The 21,377-nt window shown below is 40.1% G+C and overlaps 1 protein-coding gene and 2 long non-coding RNA genes across 20 annotated transcripts in view; 2 read left to right on the forward strand and 1 right to left on the reverse strand.

Annotated features, from left to right (window-relative positions):
• The window catches only part of LOC309619052, a 373,591-nt gene that overhangs the window by 171,652 nt on the left and 180,562 nt on the right, over nt 1–21,377 (reverse strand). The gene's annotated exons all lie outside the window — the stretch shown is intronic.
• Nucleotides 1–21,377, forward strand: part of BPTF (bromodomain PHD finger transcription factor) — a 140,058-nt gene that overhangs the window by 114,780 nt on the left and 3,901 nt on the right. For 10 of the 18 annotated variants that reach the window (XM_082373657.1, XM_082373646.1, XM_082373656.1 and 7 more), the window contains 8 exons: nt 355–1,259; nt 3,186–3,268; nt 3,569–3,794; nt 7,687–8,015; nt 10,851–11,024; nt 11,782–11,974; nt 12,935–13,019; nt 19,092–19,278. In XM_082373657.1, the coding sequence (XP_082229783.1) occupies nt 355–1,259; nt 3,186–3,268; nt 3,569–3,794; nt 7,687–8,015; nt 10,851–11,024; nt 11,782–11,974; nt 12,935–13,019; nt 19,092–19,278 (2,182 nt within the window). Of the gene's footprint in view, nt 1–354; nt 1,260–3,185; nt 3,269–3,568; nt 3,795–7,686; nt 8,016–10,850; nt 11,025–11,781; nt 11,975–12,934; nt 13,020–19,091; nt 19,279–21,377 lie in introns of those variants that run through there. The other 8 variants (XM_082373661.1, XM_082373649.1, XM_082373652.1 and 5 more) reach the window with 5 other exon arrangements.
• On the forward strand, nt 13,027–15,775 carry LOC309619055. Its single transcript, XR_014238738.1, has 2 exons — nt 13,027–15,014; nt 15,362–15,775. It is a non-coding gene; the product is annotated as an uncharacterized lncRNA (long non-coding RNA).

Consider the following 21,377-nt stretch of genomic DNA (forward strand, 5'->3'; position numbering starts at 1 on the left):
ACCAGAGCACTTGGTGAGCCGCCTGCTGCAAGCGGCCGTCACTCACTGGCGCCACGCCATAGGAGAGGAATGTGGGCTGGCCTTAGGCTGGGCCAGAGACCTGGCTGCGCCTTGCTTTGGAAGCCAGCCCTCTGGAGACTTAGCAAAATGTGCGGAGGGCAGCCATGAACAGGGCCCTTGTTCCCCAATTTAGGAGAGTCCTGACCTAGGTGTTTCTAGATGGAGCATTTCTAGGGCATCAGTCTTCTGTACTGAAATGCAGAATTCTCACCTTTAGAAAATCCCCTTCAAATTCTCCTTAAACCACAGTCTGATGTTCTAGAGTAAGAAATATTTGGTCTTTCCTTTTCACAGGTACAAGTGAACAAAGACAGAGTAAATTATCGCCCCTGACACAGGTGCAGCCAGCCAAGAGCCTGTCTCCAGCTCAGCCGTCGAGCGTGAGTCCTGCAGAAGCCCAGCCTCAGCCTGCTCAGCCCGCACAGCCTTCAACTCAGCCCCAGCCCCCAACCCAACCCCCGTCCCCAGCTCAGCCTGAAGCCCAGACCCAAGCAACTGCTGCCTCCCACGTCCCTCCTGAAGCACAGCCCACCCAAGCCCAGTCCTCCAAACCCCAAGGTGCAGGACAGTGTCAGCCTCAGAGTAATGTCCAAGGACAGTCTCCTGCTCGCGTCCAGAGTCCGCCACAGACTCGAATGCATCCATCAGCTCCATCCCAAGTGTCTCCTGGACAGCAGTCCCAGGGTCAGACTACAGCCTCACAGCCGATTCCAATTCAGCCACACACATCTCTTCAGCCACCTTCCCAGGGCCAGCCACAGTCACAACCCCAGGTACAGTCTTCAACTCAAACTCTTTCATCAGGACAAACGTTAAGCCAAGTTACTGTTTCGTCCCCGTCCCGCCCTCCGCTCCAAGTACAGCAGCCTCAGCCCCAAGTCCTGGCTGTGCCGCAGCTGCAGCAAGTCCAGGTTCTCTCCCAGATCCAGTCGCAGGTTGTGGCTCAGATACAGGCTCAGCAAGGTGGTGTGCCCCAGCAGATCAAACTCCAGTTACCCGTTCAGATGCAGCAAAGCAGCCCTGTGCAGACTCACCAGACTCAGAATGTGGTCACAGTACAGGCAGCCAGTGTGCAAGAGCAGTTGCAAAGGGTTCAGCAACTCAGGGACCAGCAGCAAAAGAAGAAGCAGCAGCAGATAGAGATTAAGCGGGAACACACCCTCCAAGCTTCTAATCAAAGTGAAATCATTCAGAAACAGGTAAAGTCACTCAGTAAAAGCAGCATGTTCAGTAGCTTGAATTATTGTGCTGTGCATTAGACTTAGTGTTTGGTTGTGTTAGCTTTCCTTAAATAAGACACAAAAGTCATTGATGCTTCAAGTTAGAAGCAGCACTGGATTGACCAAAACGTACTGAATGACTGTTATGGTTTGGAACTCTTGTTGGATATAAACAGTCAGTGCTTACTGGAAAAACTCCGTGTATTTTGGGAGAACTAAGATGGAAAGAGTGGACTTAGGAAGTTTAAGTCTCATTGATATGAATCCTGAAGGTTTAACTAAGTTTTGAAGCCACTTCAGGCATCGTAGCAATTTCTTTGAAGTTATTTGCAGTTGTCATTCCTTAGTTTGCACGTAGACTAAGCAAATTTTATAGGCAGATTAAACTCATTTGTGTTTCCAGCCACACCTTTGTAAAAAAAAAGTTTTCAATAGTAGTACTCCATAGCATAAATAAAAAGTGGCATTGTGCAGTAGCTGTGTAGTGAAGCAAGGCAATTTAGATGAGTTAGAATTATTCTGCTTGAAACGAAGCCACATGTATAGTGACAGACATCCTCTATAGCCTTGCGGGAGAATGTGCAGCGCTCCGCGCTAGTCAGGAGTTTGTGTGGGTTTCAAGTGTTCCCAAGTCAGGAGAACCCAGTTCCTGGGTCTCCCGTTTACAGTCTGTGAAACCCACTGACCTCCCCTGAGCTATATCCTCATTAAAACTCTCTCTCTTTCAGCCACACAAGGTTACTGTAATGATTAAATGAGGTCATGTATATAGAAGCACTTTTTATTTTTTATTGAAATATATTTGACATATAACATTGTATAAATTTAATTTAAGGTATATGTCTTGTTGATTTGATACATTCACATCTTGTAATATGACTGCCATTGTAGCAATAATTAACTCCCCTATCATGTCACATAATTTTCATTTCCTTTTAGTGGTTGGAATAATTAAGATCTAGTCTCTTAGCAACTTTGATGATTGTAATGTTGTTAGAAGTGTTTTAAGCAGCAGAGAGATTTTGAAGATGTGTAGTAATATTCTTAAAAAATTAACATCACATATAATGTGTTAAAATGCATTATTATCCAGCTTTTTAAAAATTAATTAATTAATTAATTTATTTATTTATTTATGGCTGTGTTGGGTCTTCGTTTCTGTGCGAGGGCTTTCTCTAGTTGCGGCAAGTGGGGGCCACTCTTCATCGCGGTGAGCGGGCTTCTCATTATCGCGGCCTCTCTTGTTGCGGAGCACAGGCTCCAGACACGCAGGCTCAGTAGTTGTGGCGCACGGGCCCAGTTGCTCCGCGGCATGTGGGATCTTCCCAGACCAGGGCTCGAACCCGTGTCCCCTGCATTGGCAGGCAGATTCTCAACCACTGCGCCACCGGGGAAGCCCCTATTATCCAGCTTTTAGCAGTGTATGGTCCATGAACTGAGAATTATTACAATGTCTCTCTTTACCCTAATCTCTGTACAAGGTGGCACTGGGGCGGGGGTGGGGTGATCTTTAAAATGAATGCCGGGGACGGAGAGCATAATGTTAAAAACATGGTTATTGGAGGATGATAGCTGGGTTAAAATTAGAGCTGTATTAATTTTTAATCTCAAACAAGTTAGTAAGTTCTTTATGTCTCACTATCTCATTTATAAAAGTGTCCCTACCTTTCAGCATTGTTACGGTGAATAAACAAGATAATGTCAGCTGCTTCCCTGGGCACAGTGCCCAGTACGTGATAAGCACCCGGGCCACACAGTAGCTCTCATTTTATTTGTATTACGATATAAAATTCTTAGTTTCTTTGGGAAACACATACATGTGCTCAGATTTCTACTGTTGTTACCTGTGTACCAACTTGTAGTCATTATAAAATATGCATTTTTGGATTTTGTTCTGTCCTGAAGGTGGTGATGAAGCATAATGCTGTAATAGAACATTTAAAACAGAAAAAGACCATGACTCCAGCTGAAAGAGAAGAGAATCAAAGGTAGGGAGAAATGTTTATAACCCATTACACTGGGTCTCACTGTATAGCAGTCTCTTCTCTTTAACACACACACACACACACACACACACAGGAGTTCTGAGTTTGTATTGTTTTTATCTTGATTGAAGTTTATTAAATGAGAACACTCAGTACTAATAGATGCTCATAACTGGTTCCAGTCACTCTGAAGCTTCCCAGTCACAGAAAGTTTGTACCAACTGTAAAGACATAGAAAAACTATGTCTTAAGCCTTTCAGAATGAAATGCCCAGCATTACATAGATTGTGTATTTCTCTCTAGAATGATTGTCTGTAACCAGGTGATGAAGTATATTTTGGATAAGATAGATAAAGAAGAAAAACAGGCAGCAAAAAAACGGAAGCGAGAGGAGAGCGTGGAACAGAAACGTAGCAAACAGAACGCCAGCAAGCTCTCTGCACTGCTGTTCAAGCACAAAGAGCAGCTCAAAGCCGAAATACTGAAAAAGAGAGCGCTGCTGGACAAAGATCTACAAATTGAAGTGCAGGTAAGAAGGCATTTTCTATCTTCCTGTGTCCAGTGTTTGGCATCGAATTTTATTCTTCTTTTCCCCTTGAAATTTCGATTAAGCTTAAAATTTGAGCTTGTTTTCTAGATTTTACATTTTTGTCCCTAGAGTGAGAAGCAGTGGGACATAATGTCTTTTAAAACACGACAGAGATTTTTGTATCTACATGTATATTGTAATCTCTAAACTAGCCACTCGGAGAGGTTAGTCTTTTGATTAAAACATTCGAGGACCCTCTTGGCAATAGCCCTTATTGTCTGTGACGCAGTCTTGCCAAAAGTTATCAGGAGCCATGTTTCATGAGAAAGGTAGACAGAGAAACTGCAAAATAATGTTGAAAGAAAAATAAAGTGTGCTCATTAAATAAGACCAGATTTCTTCCTTGAGTTGTAAATGATCCTGCAGGCATGGCTAATCCTCTGCTTACTTAGGGAATTTGTTGAAAATTGAAAGAAGACATCTATTCATACATATTTAAACAGTTTTTTAAAAGAGAAGTGGGCTATATAAAGCATCCCTAGAAGTGCCTTGTACTTTTTAAGAAGGTGAGAGATGTTAAGAAAACACTGATCATCCTACTAACGAACACTGCACATAACTCTGAGACATTAGAGATCTTCCCACTGAAGTCAGAAACCAGACGGTAGTGCCCAGAATCAACATTATTGCTTAGCATCTCTAGAAATTCTAGCTAAGGTTAAGCCAAAGAAAGAAAGGAGATAAAATTTGTTATTATGTATGATATGATTATTATATCAAAACCCTAAAGAAAAATTATTAAGACCTAAGAGGGAGTTCAGTAAGGTAGTCACTGCTAGATAAATACTGAGACCACAACCATTGTCCCAGTAAACAAAAATAAGAGCCGGTAATCTTTGATCATCCTCCCTCCAAAGATGACCATTTTAAAATAATTTTAGGATATAGCTTATACATTTTTTTTTTTTTTTTTTTTTAGGAACTCCTTTATTTATTTATTTATTTATTTATTTTTGGCTGTGTTGGGTCTTTGTTTCTGTGCGAGGGCTTTCTCCAGTTGCGGCGAGCGGGGGCCACTCTTCATCACGGTGCGCGGGCCTCTCACTGTCGCGGCCTCTCTTGTTGCGGAGCACAGGCTCCAGACGCGCAGGTTCAGTAGTTGTGGCTCACGGGCCCAGTTGCTCCGCGGCATGTGGGATCTTCCCAGACCAGGGCTCGAACCCGTGTCCCCTGCATTGGCAGGCAGATTCTCAACCACTGTGCCACCAGGGAAGCCCCATATTATTTTTAATAAATGTATTCATATATAAACACATTTTAAACAAAATCAGAATCACGCTGGAGACAACATACACTGAACATTTTCCTTTTTCTGCACTGTACGTACTGTGCAGCCATTTAAAAATGTTAACAACTACCGCAAATAAATATTCTAGTATACAGTCGTGGTGTTGTCTCTGACAGTGTATTGCTTATCTAATGAGGAAGAAAAATTATACTTAAAGAAAACGTTCAGCACTATTTTAACTATAGAATTTATTGCTAAGATGATTTAGTTTGAGCAACAACATTCAAACGTATATGTACTAGCATATTTTAAAAATTATTTTTAATTATAAAGATTTTATTTTTTATTTTCAACATATGTGATTGGTCCTTTATATCTACCTGTTCTTATATCATTTATGCTTGCCTTTTTAAAAAATAGACTTCATTTTTAAGAGCAGTTTTAAATTTACATAAAAATTATGCAGAAAGCAGAGAGTTCTCACATACTACCCCCAACCCCAGTTTCTCCTATTATTAACATCTTGCATTAGGGTGGCATATTTGTACAATTCATAAGCCAGTATTGATACATTATTATTAACTAACTAAAGTCCATAGTTTACATTAAGTTTCACTCTTTGTGTTGTATAGTTCTGTGCATTTGACAAATGCGTGATGTCATATAATCACGTTACATAACAATACAGAATCATATTACAGTATCATACAGAATAGTTTCACTGTCCTAAAAATGTGTTGTCTTCTACCTTTTCCTCCCTCCTCCATCCCCCTCTGCTTGTCTTTTCAGTATTTCTTACTCATTTTTAATAGAACTTATGCCTTCATTTAACTCTTTGAATATCTCATACATATTATAAAGTTTTTTGTCAGATTGTTCTATAAAACATAAAAATTCACTTGGAGTAAATTCATATTTGGTTATTGATTTTTGTTGGTTGCTTTTTCTTTTCTTTTCTTTTTTTTACATTACATGTTTTTATTGTTTTTCATTTGATTTTGCATTTGGAATTTTAGGTGAGAGGAGTTTTGTTTTTGTTTCCTCCCTCGAGAAGCCTAGTGTAGCACAGCCAGCCTTTAACATCCAGCCAGGAGCCTGCACTTCCCAGTTCTGAATCTGGAGCCCAGGAGGCCTGCAGTTTTAGCCCTGGTCATGGTTTTGTGTTTCCGTTCCATAGAGACATTTATATCTTATTCAAGCATGGCTGTCTTTTCAGTTTTCTCTTTTTTATATCTTACTACCATGGGAATGTTCTTGAAGAGGTATGTCAAAGTATGTACCTGTCTTGACGATCTTGATTTTCCTAAAATCCATCTCTTTATGTTATAAACACATCATATTATTAGGAAGATGAAACTCAAGATTTACTTTCTTCCCTAGGAAAAAGTTGAGACTTCGTTTTTAAATAGAGAAGGACTGTAGAATTGTCACACAGCATATCTTCTCAGTTATAAGACTATTTAGACTCTAGATAGAGGAAAGAGGTTCATTAAACCAGGATCATTCTGGTTTATTTGTTAGAATTTTTTTGATGTTTAAAAACTTGGTCATAGCTCTGATTTAATTACACCAAGCTTGTTCATGAATGCCAATCACAGTGATTCTTCTCTAGGGAAATAAAAGTTCTTTTTTTTTTTGATTTATTTATTATTTATTTTTGGCTGCATTGGGTCATCGTTGCTGCGCGCGGGCTTTCTCTGGTTGCAGCGAGCAGGGGCTACTCTTTGTTGCGGTGTGCAGGCTTCTCATTGCAGTGACTTCTCTTGTTGCGGAGCACGGGCTCTAGGCGCATGGGCTTCCGTAGTTGTGGCTCGCGGGCTCTAGAGCGCAGGCTCAGTAGTTGTGGCACACGGGCTTAGTTGCTCCGCGGCACGTGGGATCTTCCTGGGTCAGGGCTCGAACCCATGTGCCCTGCATTGGCAGGCGGATTCTTAACCACTGCGCCACCAGGGAAGTCCAAGGGAAATAAAAGTTCTTTCATCATCATTTCTAAGAATAAGTTGTAGCACTAGGTAGCAGAGGTGTGTCTGTAAAATACCTCACATGGGAAAAAGTATTTTAATTTATGCAAAATTTGTACTGAGAAAATAGCTCTCCTTGCAGTCTTAAATTCTAGCCACAGGAGCACAGTAAATGAGGCACATCTGTCTTACTCTGCTCTGGGCTGGTCAGGCCACATCTGGAGTATCACGTCCAGTTCATGTCGAGACTCACTCTAAGGAGACACAAGGAGATTGGCCGGAAGAAAGCAGCCAGCGGGCGAGGACACTTGAAATCATGTCCTGAGTGATGACTGCAATGACCAGGGCAGGACCCTGGCATGCGGGAGGGGCCGTTCTTTCTACACACTTGCTCATCTTTCTGTCAGACCTCCTTTGAAGAGAACTAGCAGTTTTCTAGTTGTTGTGTAATCTTCATCTTCTGTTTCTAGTTGTTTTAATTGGGTTTAAGGTGTAGTAAGAACCCTCTTGTTTGGAGTTAGCAAGACTCCCTCACTTTAGAGTGAACTGTGGAGCTACTCAGACAAGGGAGGTGATGTAACGTCCTCTGGCCAGAACGTTACATAAGTCAGTTGATGGTCTTATATTCTTTGATTGACAACAGGAAGAGCTCAAGAGGGACCTGAAAATTAAGAAGGAAAAAGACATGGTGCAGGCCACAGCTATTGCTGCAACCTCCCCCGCCGCACCACCGGCACCTCCAGCCCCTCCGCCTTCCCCGCCACCTCCGCCCCCGCCGCAGCACTCGGGCCCCCTAGCCACGGCCACGGCCACGGCCACGCTGCCTGTGGCTTCCCAGAAGAGGAAGCGAGAAGAGGAAAGAGACTCAAGCTCCAAGTCGAAGAAGAAGAAAATGATCTCTACTACCTCAAAGGAAACGAAGAAGGACACAAAGCTTTACTGTATTTGTAAAACGCCTTACGATGAATCTAAGTGAGTAGATCTTTTTGAGCTCTAGTTTATTTTCTTAAAAGTTTAGCTCAGTTTCCAGTTTTGAAGAAAATGAGTATATCAGTAGCAATGTAAATAATAGTTAAAAATAAGGATAATAATATTTCATCTGTGGTTTTGCAGCTGATATTTTTAACCTTGACACTAGAATAAAAGTTTGGTTCTTTTTCCACGTGTTCATGATTCGTGTTTGTCCTTCATCATATTCTTTTCTGTCAGATAAGCTTTCTGTTGCTCCTTTGCTGTCTCCTCTTCTCTCTGGATCAACTCCAGATCAATTAGTAATGCCGTCTGGAGAAAGGTGTATTACTGTCACCGCCCAAAGTTGAGATCATCTGTTCTGGAATCTTCCCAACCCCACGATTACATCCAATCCTAAAGATGACCTACATACAAATGGTGCAAGGGGCTTTTGAGTTTGAGTGGTTTTGGATTTTTAGCATTTAATTTTAAGTAATTCTATGTTTTTTGTATTAGAATACTGTAACCTAATATTATTTTTGTCAAAGTTCCCACTTTCTTATTGGGGACAAAAGTCAGAAAAATACAAAAAGTGATTCTTTCACTCATTCCTCAAGTACTACACTCAAAAATTTGATAAGCATGGCAGCTGAAAGCTGCTTTTGACAGTTGTAACTTGTATTTGGTGATATATACACGATTTTAGAGACAGTAATCCATAAGCATGGTTACACTTTTTTTTTTCCTATCATTATTATCACTCAACTAGGTATTTAGCTTCCATTTTCAACATTCAAATGCAGGCCAACTTTTTAAAGCCAAAATTAACCACAGTGTTAATTTTATAGTACCCAAAAGTTTATTTGATTGTGCTAAAAAAGTATGATCATTTAGAATTAGGAATGCTTAATGTCTACTGTAAGTGGATGCCTAATCAATTTATAAAATAAAATTGTCTGTTTAATGATGTTTAAGTTGTAACATTGAAGCTGCTTTAGTGGTGCTATTTAAATTACAGTCTGTTTGCAAGTGCTAAATCAAAACTTTTTGTTGGTAGACTTAGCTGTGTGTTGAATCAAACACAGATCAGTGTAGGCATCTTCACTTTTCATTGTCTTACTTTATGAGAAATTAGACATGATATAAAAAGTAGAACCCTATTGATTGATTTTCCCCTTAGTCCAGTACAAGTCCAATACAATTTTTGTAAATTTACTTTCTTTACAAAAGATGTTCTTTCTTTACAAAAAGATCTGCTTATGGAATTTCCTTAAATAACAAGTCATTTTGGCCTATTTAAAATATTCAGATCATAGAAATTCATTTCACACACAACTTTTTTTTAACACCTAAATTGCATAAAATGCGGCACACGTGTACGTATGCTCATTCTATTGAGATTACCTCATTATTTTGGGGATATTTCATATTTTTTAGTTTTTCATTATTCACATTTCAGTATACCGGCTTCATTCATTCCCTATTCTAGTTGGGAAGAGTTAGTGGTTTTTAAGGAGTATTTTGTGATCTCTTGTTCCAAAGTAGGCTGCTTTGGGAATCTAGTGAGAGTGACTAAAACCTGAAATTCAGGTCCTGAGCTCACTTCCAGAACACACAGCCCACCACCTGGTGAAGGCAGCATACCAAAACGCCCTGAAGGCCTCCACGTGCGGCAGTGAAAATCATGCGGGAGTCATAATTCAAAAGAAAAAAGTTAGTGGCAATAGGATACACCACACAACCATTATTCCTTTGCGTTCAAAAGCAGGTTAGGTGGAAGGACTACTTTGATTCCTGTAGGCGAGTCTGCCAAGAAACACCTTGGTAGAACCAATGGTATCAGCAAGGCCAGTCTCGTTCCCTGCAATTCACGCTTATTCTTGCCATGACTTTGACAAGGCGTTCCTCCAGGGCATTCATCAACACTTTGATACACTGTGTGTTTGTCATAGAGATGCTTTTCACTTTACCATTTGGGATTTTACATGACAAAAGACTTGAGGATTAATTAACTGATTACTACCCACAGTTACACACTCATACGGCCCCATCTTGTAGACCCTCTTGCGGTTTTAGATTAACTGTCCTTACATCACTCTCCACACCGTGTGTCCCTGTTTTTGAATTGAAGTAGTTCCTCACCAGCTAATTAACCTGGCCACTCCACATCGTCACACACATTCTATTAACTGAAAAACTGGCCCATGTCATAGTCTGTTAAAATTAGATTAAGTTCCAATATTTACTTAGAAAACTTGGTAGAAACTGAATTACTACATGTACCTTTTTTAGTTTTCTTCTTCATACCATGTTTTGACCATTTATCTTCTACACCTGGCTGACCTCCTGCATGTTCCTTGTAGCATAACTTCTACTTGGTGTTTGCGCTTTGCTTTGTTTTCAAATTTAAATCGTGAGATACATTTTCAAACCTATCTAAGAAATAGCCCTGATTTTGAAATGGCTTCTGTGGCATAGGTTTGACAGATGTAAGTCTTTGATTCTTTGGCTTTGGTTTTTGTGCCTGTTACAGTTTTACACACATTCATTAAGAGGGAGACATTACCATCAGTGTGTTGTTTATTTTTTCAAATTCCAGTGTGTTTTTAAAGACCCACATTTCACTAAACAGTGTATTTGTTGAAATTGATGCGAGCGACTCTATGTCCCCACACTTGATATAGCATCAGATGCTGTAGTTTGTCAGGGTTAGAATGGTTGGATTCAGGATGTTTAGCTGACTCATTGCAGAAAGTTATCCTGTAAGAACGTGAATCAGGACAGGGAAGACAGACTTACGTACCATGCAGCTCAAAATGACAATTACATTGTCATTTTCATTGTGAATGCTTTTAGGTTCTATATTGGCTGTGATCTTTGTACTAACTGGTATCATGGAGAATGTGTTGGCATCACAGAAAAGGAGGCTAAGAAAATGGATGTGTACATCTGTAATGATTGTAAACGGGCACAAGAGGGCAACAGTGAGGAATTGTACTGTATCTGCAGAACACCTTATGATGAGTCACAGTGAGTTCTGATAAGAGCATCATATTTAATAATTTAGGAAGCCAAATTGCTCTGACTGGTTACTTATTTGTTTTAAAATAAAAAGCAAGGTATTTTTCTGCATATATTATACACTTACATTACAAATTCTTTTCCAATTTTTTTTCTCTTCTTCCCTCTTTACCTCCCCTTCAAAATTTATGTTGCTTCATAGTGAATGTTTGAGATGCATTGGGGAAAATGTGGTTTAATGGTAGACTTGATTCTTCAATATGTAACATAGAAATTAATGAGATTAAAATAGCCTGACTTGTTTGGACTTTATCAGTGTTTTGAAATGGTGCTTTATTGCAGGTTAGAAAAACACTAATTTGGGTACAAGCTCCGAGACTCTGTTAAACAGCTTTTAGGATTTTGAACTCCCAGTTGGGTGGCCAATATCAGCTTCCCATTTGATATGGTATTAGTTGAAAGATTTTTGTCTTTATTTTGTTTTGAGCTTTAAAGTCAATTAAATGTTTTACATTTTTCTTCATATTGGTTCTCCAATTTTGACAGTGTTCTTAAACCTTTAATGCTTATTCTTAACATCAGAAATACTAAAGTAACTCATTGGAATGTCAATCTTCAAAAGTATTAAAACAATGATAATACTAAAACTATTTTATATCCCAGGGTTAGAATATTTTCGATGCATGTTTTATTACTTTTTAAAGTAAATTATAAGTAATGTGATCCCATCTGTTTTGAACTCACATTTCCATTTCGGATCTTGCAGATTTTATATTGGCTGTGATCGGTGTCAGAATTGGTACCACGGGCGCTGCGTTGGCATCTTGCAAAGTGAGGCAGAACTCATTGACGAGTATGTCTGTCCACAGTGCCAGTCAACAGAGGATGCCATGACAGTGCTCACGCCGCTAACAGAGAAAGATTATGAGGGTTTGAAGAGGGTGCTGCGTTCTTTACAGGTGAGAAACCACTCTCTGCGCAGCATTTAAAGATGAAATCAACCAGCGTGACCTTGGAAACACGCCTGGGGTTTGACCTTTACAATCTTAGAGCACCTGACTATCTAGTGACTCCCAGCTGAAGTGCTCCACAGACTTCAGTCCTTCCCGTGCCGACGCCGTGAGGTTAACCAGAGCCACACACTAGCTCAGCTGTTGTTTAGCTAATGCTCATGTTTAAAATGACTCATTATTTTTAACCTAAATTTTATTTTTAAAGAAAACTATCTTACCACCATTGATTGAAAAGCAATTTGATTAAATTCTAGTAAGATACAAATGCTTATCTAAGGCTCTGAGCCAAAGCCTTCCCTCCCTTATTAAAAATAAGAAGGAAGATGGGGGTGGCTTCTAAGATTAGCAAGTATTAGAGATGTATTCCAGACATAGGAGTGCTAGATTGACACTTCCTCCTGTTGTAATCATAATGAGAAGCGTTGAAAGAACTGAAACGAGAACAATAGTCTCGATATGTGGTTGAATGTTATTTAACATCACCATCACACCTCTGCCACGTCATTAGCCTGCAGAGGTAACCATTCCACACTTGGAACCCATCCCACTCCAGTTTAATAGGTGTGATTGCAGTGCCAACATCGCTCAGCTGGCAGGTCATCGTGAAGGGACCAGAGTACAGATTCCTTGACCCCTAAACTAGTGCGCCACCATCCCCGCTGCAGGCTAAGGTCCCACACCTCTCTTTGAGAACCATTATCACAGAGCATGCTCGTCTGAGATAATTTGTGACCACAGCCAAAATCATCTAAGTATAAATAATTTCATCTCTCGAGTTTAAAACTGACTTTTCCAGTTTAAAGGTCGATGGATGCAAGAACTCAAATGGGGAACTTAAGTGAAATTATCATTTCCACCTGACAATAATGATGTCTTTTTTTTTTTTTTTTTTTTTTTTCATTATAGGCCCATAAGATGGCCTGGCCTTTCCTTGAACCAGTGGATCCTAATGATGCACCAGATTATTACGGTGTTATTAAGGAACCTATGGGTAAGTGCTTGAGTTGAACATGGAGTTTTTTCAGAAGTCTCAGCAGCTACTTCATTTATCATCCAAAAAATTGATATATCATGAAGATATGCTGAGCAAGACTGCTGGGAGTCCAAACTGGTATATGGTCATTTGTAGGATAAACTGGGAGTACGTATTAAAGTTCAAGTATGTGTACCTTTGGACCCAGCAGTTTCACCTCTTAGGATTTACATGTGCACAGGTATGTTGTTCATCACAGCAGTGTTCATAATTGCAGAAATACTGAAAATGAAATAAATAGCTATCAGTAGAGGAGTAGCTAAATCAAAGGATGAGCAGAGTATTCTCTACTGTATAATGAATGAAATCAGTGAACGGATTGGGATCCTTATGAGCCTCTCATCTTTCCTGTCACCTCTTCTTCATCTTTTCCTAAAGGAGAGCAAAGGTAGAAATCCAAGAGAATATAGCCTCATTGCCCAGAAAATAAAAATGGTACTAAATAACAGCTACAAGTAACTGTACAGTAAGTCCCCTACATAACAAACCTTCAAGTTGCGAACTTTCAAAGATGCAAACGTGCATTCACATGTCCAGTCCTGTAAGTTAGTTCACGTGTCTGGTGTACATTGTCACATGTGTGCATCCTCTACAAGTGGTTGTGCTTTTGTGTACTTTACTGTGCAGTACTGTATAGAGTACAGTAGTACAGTATCTTTATTTCAAGCCCAGGATGTCTGGAAGCAAGCGTAAAAGCATCGGTGATGTAGCTGGTACTACTGTATACTTTTCAAGTATACAGTACTATACTGTACTGTAAGATTAAAAATGTTTTCTATGTATTATTTGTGTGAAAAGTATTACAAACCTATTATAATATAGTACTATATAGCTGATTGTGTTAGTTGGGTACCTAGGCTAACTTTGTCAGACTTACGAACGTGCTCTCGGAACAGAACTCATTCATATGTAGGGGATTTACTGTATTAAGATGAACAGCTGGGCTTCCCTGGCGGCGCAGTGGTTGAGAATCTGCCTGCCAATGCAGGGGACACGGGTTCGAGCCCTGGTCTGGGAAGATCCCACATGCCGCGGAGCAGCTGGGCCCGTGAGCCACAATTGCTGAGCCTGCGCGTCTGGAGCTTGTGCTCCGCAACAAGAGGGGCCGCGATAGTGAGAAGGCCCACGCACCGCGATGAAGAGTGGCCCCCACTTGCCGCAACTAGAGAAAGCCCTCGCACAGAAACAAAGACCCAACACAGCCATAAATAAATAAATAAATAAATAAAATTAAAAAAAAAAAAAAAGATTAACAGCTACCGGTGATTATATTAAAAATACTTTATCTATGAAAGAAGTTATAGAAATTAAAACATAGCTAAAAGCTTCCAAAACTGCCAAAAAATTAGCTCTAGCTGATGAAAATATTCCAGATGGCCAGCTAAGCATTTTTTAAATGGGTATGGTTTTATTGTGTATTTGAAAGTTGCTAGGAGAGCGGATCTTAAAAGTTCTCATCACCAAAAAAAAAAAAGTTTGTAACTATATGCGGTGATGGATGTTAAATAAAAGTATTGTGGTGATCATTTCTCAATATATACAAACATCAAATCATCGCATTGGGACTTCCCTGGTGGCGCAGTGGTTAAGAATCCGCCTGCCAATGCAGGGGACACGGGTTCGATCCCTGGTCCGGGAAGATCCCACATGCCACGGAGCAGCTAAGCCCATGTGCCACAACTATTGAGCCCGCGTGCTGCAACTACTGAAACCCGTGTGCCTAGAGCCCGTGCTCTGCAACAAGAGAAGCCACCGCAATGAGAAGCCACCGCACCGCAACAAAGAGTAGCCCCCACTCACTACAACTAGAGAAAGCCTGCGCAAAAACGAAGACCCAACGCAGCCAAAAATATATAAATTAAAACAAAAAATCATCGCATTGTATACATAAAGGTACCACAGTATTCTATGTCAATTATACCTCAGTTTAAAAATAAAAGGAGGGCTTCCCTGGTGGCGCAGTGGTTGAGAATCTGCCTGCTAATGCAGGGCACACGGGTTCGAGCCCTGGTCTGGGAAGATCCCACATGCCACAGAGCAGCTGGGCCCGTGAGCCACAACTACTGAGCCTGCACGTCTGGAGCCTGTGCCCCGCAACGGGAGGGGCCGCGATAGTGAAAGGCCCGCGCACCGCAATGAAGAGCGGTCCCCGCACCGCGATGAAGAGTGGCCCCCGCTTGCCGCAACTAGAGAAGGCCCTCGCACGAACCGAAGACCCAACACAGCCAAAAATAAATAAATAAATAAAGTAGCTATAAAAAAATAAATAAATAAAATAAAATAAAAGGAAAAAATTAAAGGAATTAAAGTTCAACCAGGTTTTTAAGAAATAAAAGAAAAGAAAAGACAGGGGTTGTATTGACGGCAACTTCAAAGATGTGGAAACATGAAGAAGAGATAAATGAGGGCTTATCTTTGGGAAGAAAAACCATAAGTAAGTAGCCGTTACCTCTATCCTCATGTCTAAGATAGAAGAAATTAATCATTATACACATTTCAGATTTGAATAATCTCCTTTGAGAAAGTACCTGGGGTGTTTATTTAAATAAATAGATGTCTTTTGCTTCTAAAAATAACGTGATTATAGAAAATTTAGGAAATAAAAAAAGTAAGAAAAGATCAATGCACTTTTGATCTTTTTCTCACTGAATGCTACCACATTTTGGTGTGTTCGTGTGTGTGTGTATGTGTAAAAATTGAAAACATATATTTTTTTTTTAAAAAAGAAAAATATTGAGATCATATAGTAAATGTTTGTGTCTGGCAGTCATTTTCCTGTGTCATTAATCTTCAATAACATGATATTAATGGCTTTGTATAGTCTGTAAATTGAATATGCCTTAACTTATTTAGCCAAAATTCTTTTCTTGAAGAGCTAGAATGTTTTCCTGTCTTTTTCTTTTCTTTTTTTAATACCACCAAGATAAACAGCATTTTATGTGGGTATGTACATACAGATAATACAGGTCTCCCAAGCATATTGTTGAAAGAAATAGGAAAGTTACAGAGCAATCCCTAGGTTTTAAGCAGTAAACAGTTGTATGTTTTCTAAGGGTACGTACCTGTGTTTAGAGATGCATAGCAAATGTCTGGAAAGAGACAGACTAACGTGATTGATTGATTGATTGATTATAAATTTATTTATTTATTTATTTTACTTTTGGCTGCATTGGGTCTTCATTGCTGTGTGTGGGCTTTCTCTAGTTGCGGTGAACAGGGCTACTCTTTGTTGTGGTGTGCAGGCTTCTCATTGCGGTGGCGTCTCATTGCGGAGCACGGGCTTTAGGCGCATGGGCTTCAGTAGTTGTGGCATGGGGGCTCAGTAGTTGTGGCTCATGGGCTCTAGAGCACAGGCTCAGTAGTTGTGGCACACGGACGTAGTTGCTCAGTGGCATGTGGGGTCTTCCTGACCAGGGCTCGAACCCGTGTCCCCTGCACTGGCAGGCAGATTCTTAACCACTGCACCACCAGGGATGTCCCCCTACATCGTTTTTAATTGTATGACGTTATAGAATTTCTGTACCAAAGGGTATGTATACTTTTTAGGCTTTTGGTAAGTATTTTCAAATTGCACTTCAGCAGATTGAACCAGTTTCCACTGATAGCGTGTATCTGTACCCTTTTCTCTGCACACTTGAAAACCCTGAGCATTATCACTCTTTCGAGGAGAAAAATTTTTCTTTGCAAATATTTATTTCGAAAGAATATGTTTGATGTACAAATGCAGATGTTACAGAGATATAGGGAGTAAAATGTAAAATTTACCACCACTTTCATCCACCTTTAGAGGTAGCCTCTGTTAATAGACTGATGTTATATAATTTTTAATTTCTGCTAATTTGGGCAAAGGAAGTGACTGTTTGGCTTTGCCTGTCTTCAGTAACTAGTGATGTGCTTATTACTGTTTGTACTTCTGCATGAGTTCCCTATTTATGTATTTTGCCATTTTGCTCTTGAGATATTCATACTGTTGTCAGTGTTACTTAAGGGTTATTTATAAACTAAGGATATTTTAATGTTTTATGGCAATTTTTTGGTCATATGATAGTTTTTAACATTTTTTAAATTCAAATCTATTAATCATTATGAATTCTACCTTTAGAGTTGTATTTTTAGCCTTTTTCCCTACCCCAGATACATAAATACTTACCTGTATGTTCTCCTAGTACTTTTTTTTTTTTTTTTAAGGGATACTAATTAAGTTGAAATCATAAAATGTCCAAACACTACTCACATACTTTATTACAATTAGTCGGTCCGGAAGTGCCCAGAACTTAAGTCTGAATATGGTGATATTCTGGCGGGCTGTGTTAAGCTTTCTGCCTACCTGTACAGCTTATGTGACCTACACAGAATGGATGAGCCCAAGTCTTGTTTGGAATTTAATCAGGCTGGGTGCATTTTTGCAGTTGTTCTTGTTTACACGTTTTTCCCCTACCTGCGTAAACTGGAACTATCAAAGATGTGTTTGTATGTTAAAATATTATATGTATAACATAAAATTGCCATTTTAACTACTTTTATATGCATAATTCAGTGATTAACTACATTCATTTTTGTCCTTAAATTTTAATCCACCTCGGATTACTTTGGCATATAGTGTGAGATAGAATTTTTCTTCAAATATAGGTAGGCAGTTGCCTCAACCCAATTTATTAATGAATTCTTCCTGTCTGCTTATTTGAAATGACATCCTCAACATAGGTGAAATTCTTACGTTGAATACAGTTAGGTCTGTTCCTGTTTTGAATTCAGTTCCATTAATGTTTGTATCATGTTGTTCAATGCCACACTTTTTGTTATCACAGCTTTATAAATTTTTTTATATAAATTTATTTATTTATTTTTGGTTGCATTGGGTCTTCATTGCGGTGCGCGGGCTTCTTATTGCGGTGGCTTCTCTCGTTGCGGAGCGTGGACTCTAGGCATGCAGGCTCAGTAGTTGTGGCACATGGGCTTCGTTGCTCCGCAGCCTGTGGGATCTTCCCGGACCAGGGCTCGAACCCATGTCCCCTGCATTGGCAGGTGGATTCTTAACCACTGCGCCACCAGGGAAGTCCCTATAATTTTTTTTAATGTCTCATAGATTAAATTTTCTCCCTTTACTTTTATTTTTCAAATGTTTTTTAGATATTCTTACACTTTTATTTTTTGAATGTACTTTAAAATTATTTTCTCAAATTCTAAAATAATTATTGAGATTTAGTTAGGAATTGTGTTATCTATCAATCCTAGATTGATTTGAGATCACTGACCTTTTACTCTCCCAGGTTTTTATGTCATATTGTATATGGAATTTTCCTTCAAGCACAACTGTCTCCTGCGACCCACTGTTATTTTGGGTGGATTTAGCTCAGTATTCCAAAGCAGTTACCTGTGTACCACCCTAGTAATTTTTTTCATTTCTGCATACTATCTCTACTATTACATACTGCTATTTTTATTCATATCAGCTAATATTTTCCCCTTAAGTTTATTTTAAGTAGACACTTTATATCATTACCAACATAATCGGTAAGTCAGTATCACTTGTCACCAATAAAAGGTAACAATAAAAATTTAAAAGGAAACAAAATTATATTATTAAAGTCTAATACAAGGCTCACAAAACCACAGAGATTTTATTCTTAATTCTGGACTCCTCCTTCTCTTTGTACATGTAAGGTATTTAATCAATTGTTTGCATGTGAAAGTGTGTTATACTTAGATATGTATTGTTCATGTTGGTGTAGTGTTTCCTTTGTTTCAAACCAATTGAATAAAGAGCTCGTCTCTGTAGTTAATTGAAAGTAAAAGACCCTTCTTAACAGTAGCCAGGATTTATCTTGTAGACCCTGAATCAAAAACAAAATTGGAAAAGTGCTTCTATTTTCTTCAAGAATTGCTACGTAGTCTTCACTGGTAAACCAGCCTGGTTCCAGGACTGCTTGGGCAAGATGTTATGTATTCTTATTTGTCAGAACTGCAGGCAGTATTCACATTGGAACAACCTTAAAGCTTTGAAAATCTTTTACATTTTGTGTTTTTAAGACCTTGCCACCATGGAAGAAAGAGTACAAAGAAGATATTATGAAAAGCTGACGGAATTTGTAGCAGATATGACCAAAATTTTTGATAATTGTCGTTACTACAATCCAAGTGACTCCCCTTTTTACCAGTGTGCAGAAGTTCTTGAATCATTCTTTGTACAGAAATTGAAAGGATTCAAGGCTAGCAGGTAAGCAGATGTGTTCAGCGCTCTGAACTAATTCAGTTCCTAGCGAGAAATTGCTGGGTTTGTTTATGATCTGCTTAAAATTATAGTCACTTTTTAAAATTCAAAAAGCATTTATCAGATGCTTACAGAATGTAAGATGCTGTCTTAAATGCCATGGGGCACATACAAAGATAGTAGTAGTAAGAGTTCTTGCTCTCACTGAGTTTACGGAAGTATAAAAATGACTGTTCTGGGTCTTCCCTGGCGGTCCAGTGGTTAGGACTTGGTGCTTTCACTGCAGGGGGCCGGGGTTCTATCCCTGGTCGGGCAACTAAGATCCCGCAAGCCGCGCGGCCAAAAAAAATTTTTTTTAAACTATGAAACTAATACTCAACATAGCATATATATAGTAGGTGAAATGCTCAAAGACTGGTAGAATTCAACAAAATAATGTTTTTAAAAAAAGACTGTTCTGTAGGGTAGAGTAAGGGGAAGACCACGAAGTGGGGATTTAAGCGCTTTCTCTTTCATTTGTGTTTGCTGTGTCTTTGAAATCATGAATTGTTTTGTTCTTCTGGATTTTTTCTGTGGGCAAAACTAGACTTTAATCCAAGTCCGCAGACCTTTTCTTTGAACCTCTAGTAACATAAAAACATTGAGCAGCTTTGCATGCTAGTCAGGTGCTGTGACCTTCGTGCCTTCTGTTTCTGACCTTCCGCACCTGCTCCTTCCCAAGCCCATGACTTTCTTCCTTTCAACGGAAGCCTGTTTCCCTTTTCTTTGAGAGCTGCCACCGCTCTGTAGCCCTGAGATTCATTGTTCACCATCCCCCATCCACCAGCCCGCAAGCTTGATCCTCCCTAGTCAGACTGGGTAGATCTTGGCTGGGCCGGGGTCTGGGCATCTGTATTCCCTAATGAACTCCCAAGGGACTCTGCATACCAAAGCATAAGAATCAGTGCTCTACCTAGTCATTTTTCTCTGAGGCAAATCTTCAGGGTATTTTGTTTCTCTCCTTCTCCTGTAACAAGGTAGATCAAGAACTGTACTTCAGAGTCAGTTTGCATAAACTAAAAGTGAAGGACAAGCACAACTGAAGTATCCAATCACCTTCTCAGCGAAGGAGTCAAAAACTATAGGCAAGGAGGGAAGGAAAGCAGGTGGGCGGGCCGGCTGTATAGCCCACCAACCAAGAGACTCCACAGAATCTCTGCAACTGTCCCATTTCTATCGTTGCCTATCTGTTAACCCGTCGGCTGTAAAACTTAAAAGGGAAGAGGACTTAACTTTAATATGACAGAGTCCCCAGGAAAATAATAATAAAGGAATAGAAAGGGATAAGCTCAGAGTGGTGAAAGGAATATGGTAGAAGTTAGTTAGCTGATGAGATTTCAGCAGATGGAAGGCGACCGGCCGACGAAGGCGGGCCAGCGCAGCCAGACTCCTCCTCGCGGGCTGGGCTCCTCAGTGGACGTGACAGCCTGCCGACCAGTAGGACCCCAGACGGCCTCCAACACGGAGACTCTGAAATAGACTCGAAGGCTCTAGAGAGTGGGAGGAGAGAGGGGTTAACTGAAGATCGGTATCTGGGCTAGTCACAGCCTCCTTTAACCCCAGTGTGCAGCCTGCGTAGGCAGCCCAAAGAACTGGAAGAACACAGGGTTCTTCTCCAAAGAAGGAGAATAAACCGTCTGCAGAGAACTAGACAGAAGAGAATGGGACCCAGAGGAAAATTCCCCTGATCTCTGAAGGATCGGCTCCCTCATTCTAACTCTGGGGCTCTCAACAGGATAATTTACTCACCCCGACCCCGTAAGGGATATTTAGCGATGCCTAGAGACATTGCCATTTGTCACACTTGGAGGTGGTTAGTGGTACTGGCATCTAATCAGTAGAGGCCAGAGATGCTGCTAAACGTCCCACAGTGCGTAGGATAGCCCTCACAGCAAAGAATTGTCCAGCTCCAAAATGTCAGTTGTGTTGAGACTGAAAACTCTGATCTAAAGCAAAGCCTGCCAGTCAGTAAGCCACACACACATGCACAGGGTTCTCCAGGCACCCATCTAGGCTGTTAACTTGCTCTTCATAAGTGGGAACAGACAGGGACGGACAGATAGGTA

Source organism: Balaenoptera borealis (genome assembly GCF_965194805.1).
Source record: "Balaenoptera borealis genome assembly, chromosome: 20".
Taxonomy (NCBI): Eukaryota; Metazoa; Chordata; class Mammalia; order Artiodactyla; family Balaenopteridae; genus Balaenoptera; species Balaenoptera borealis.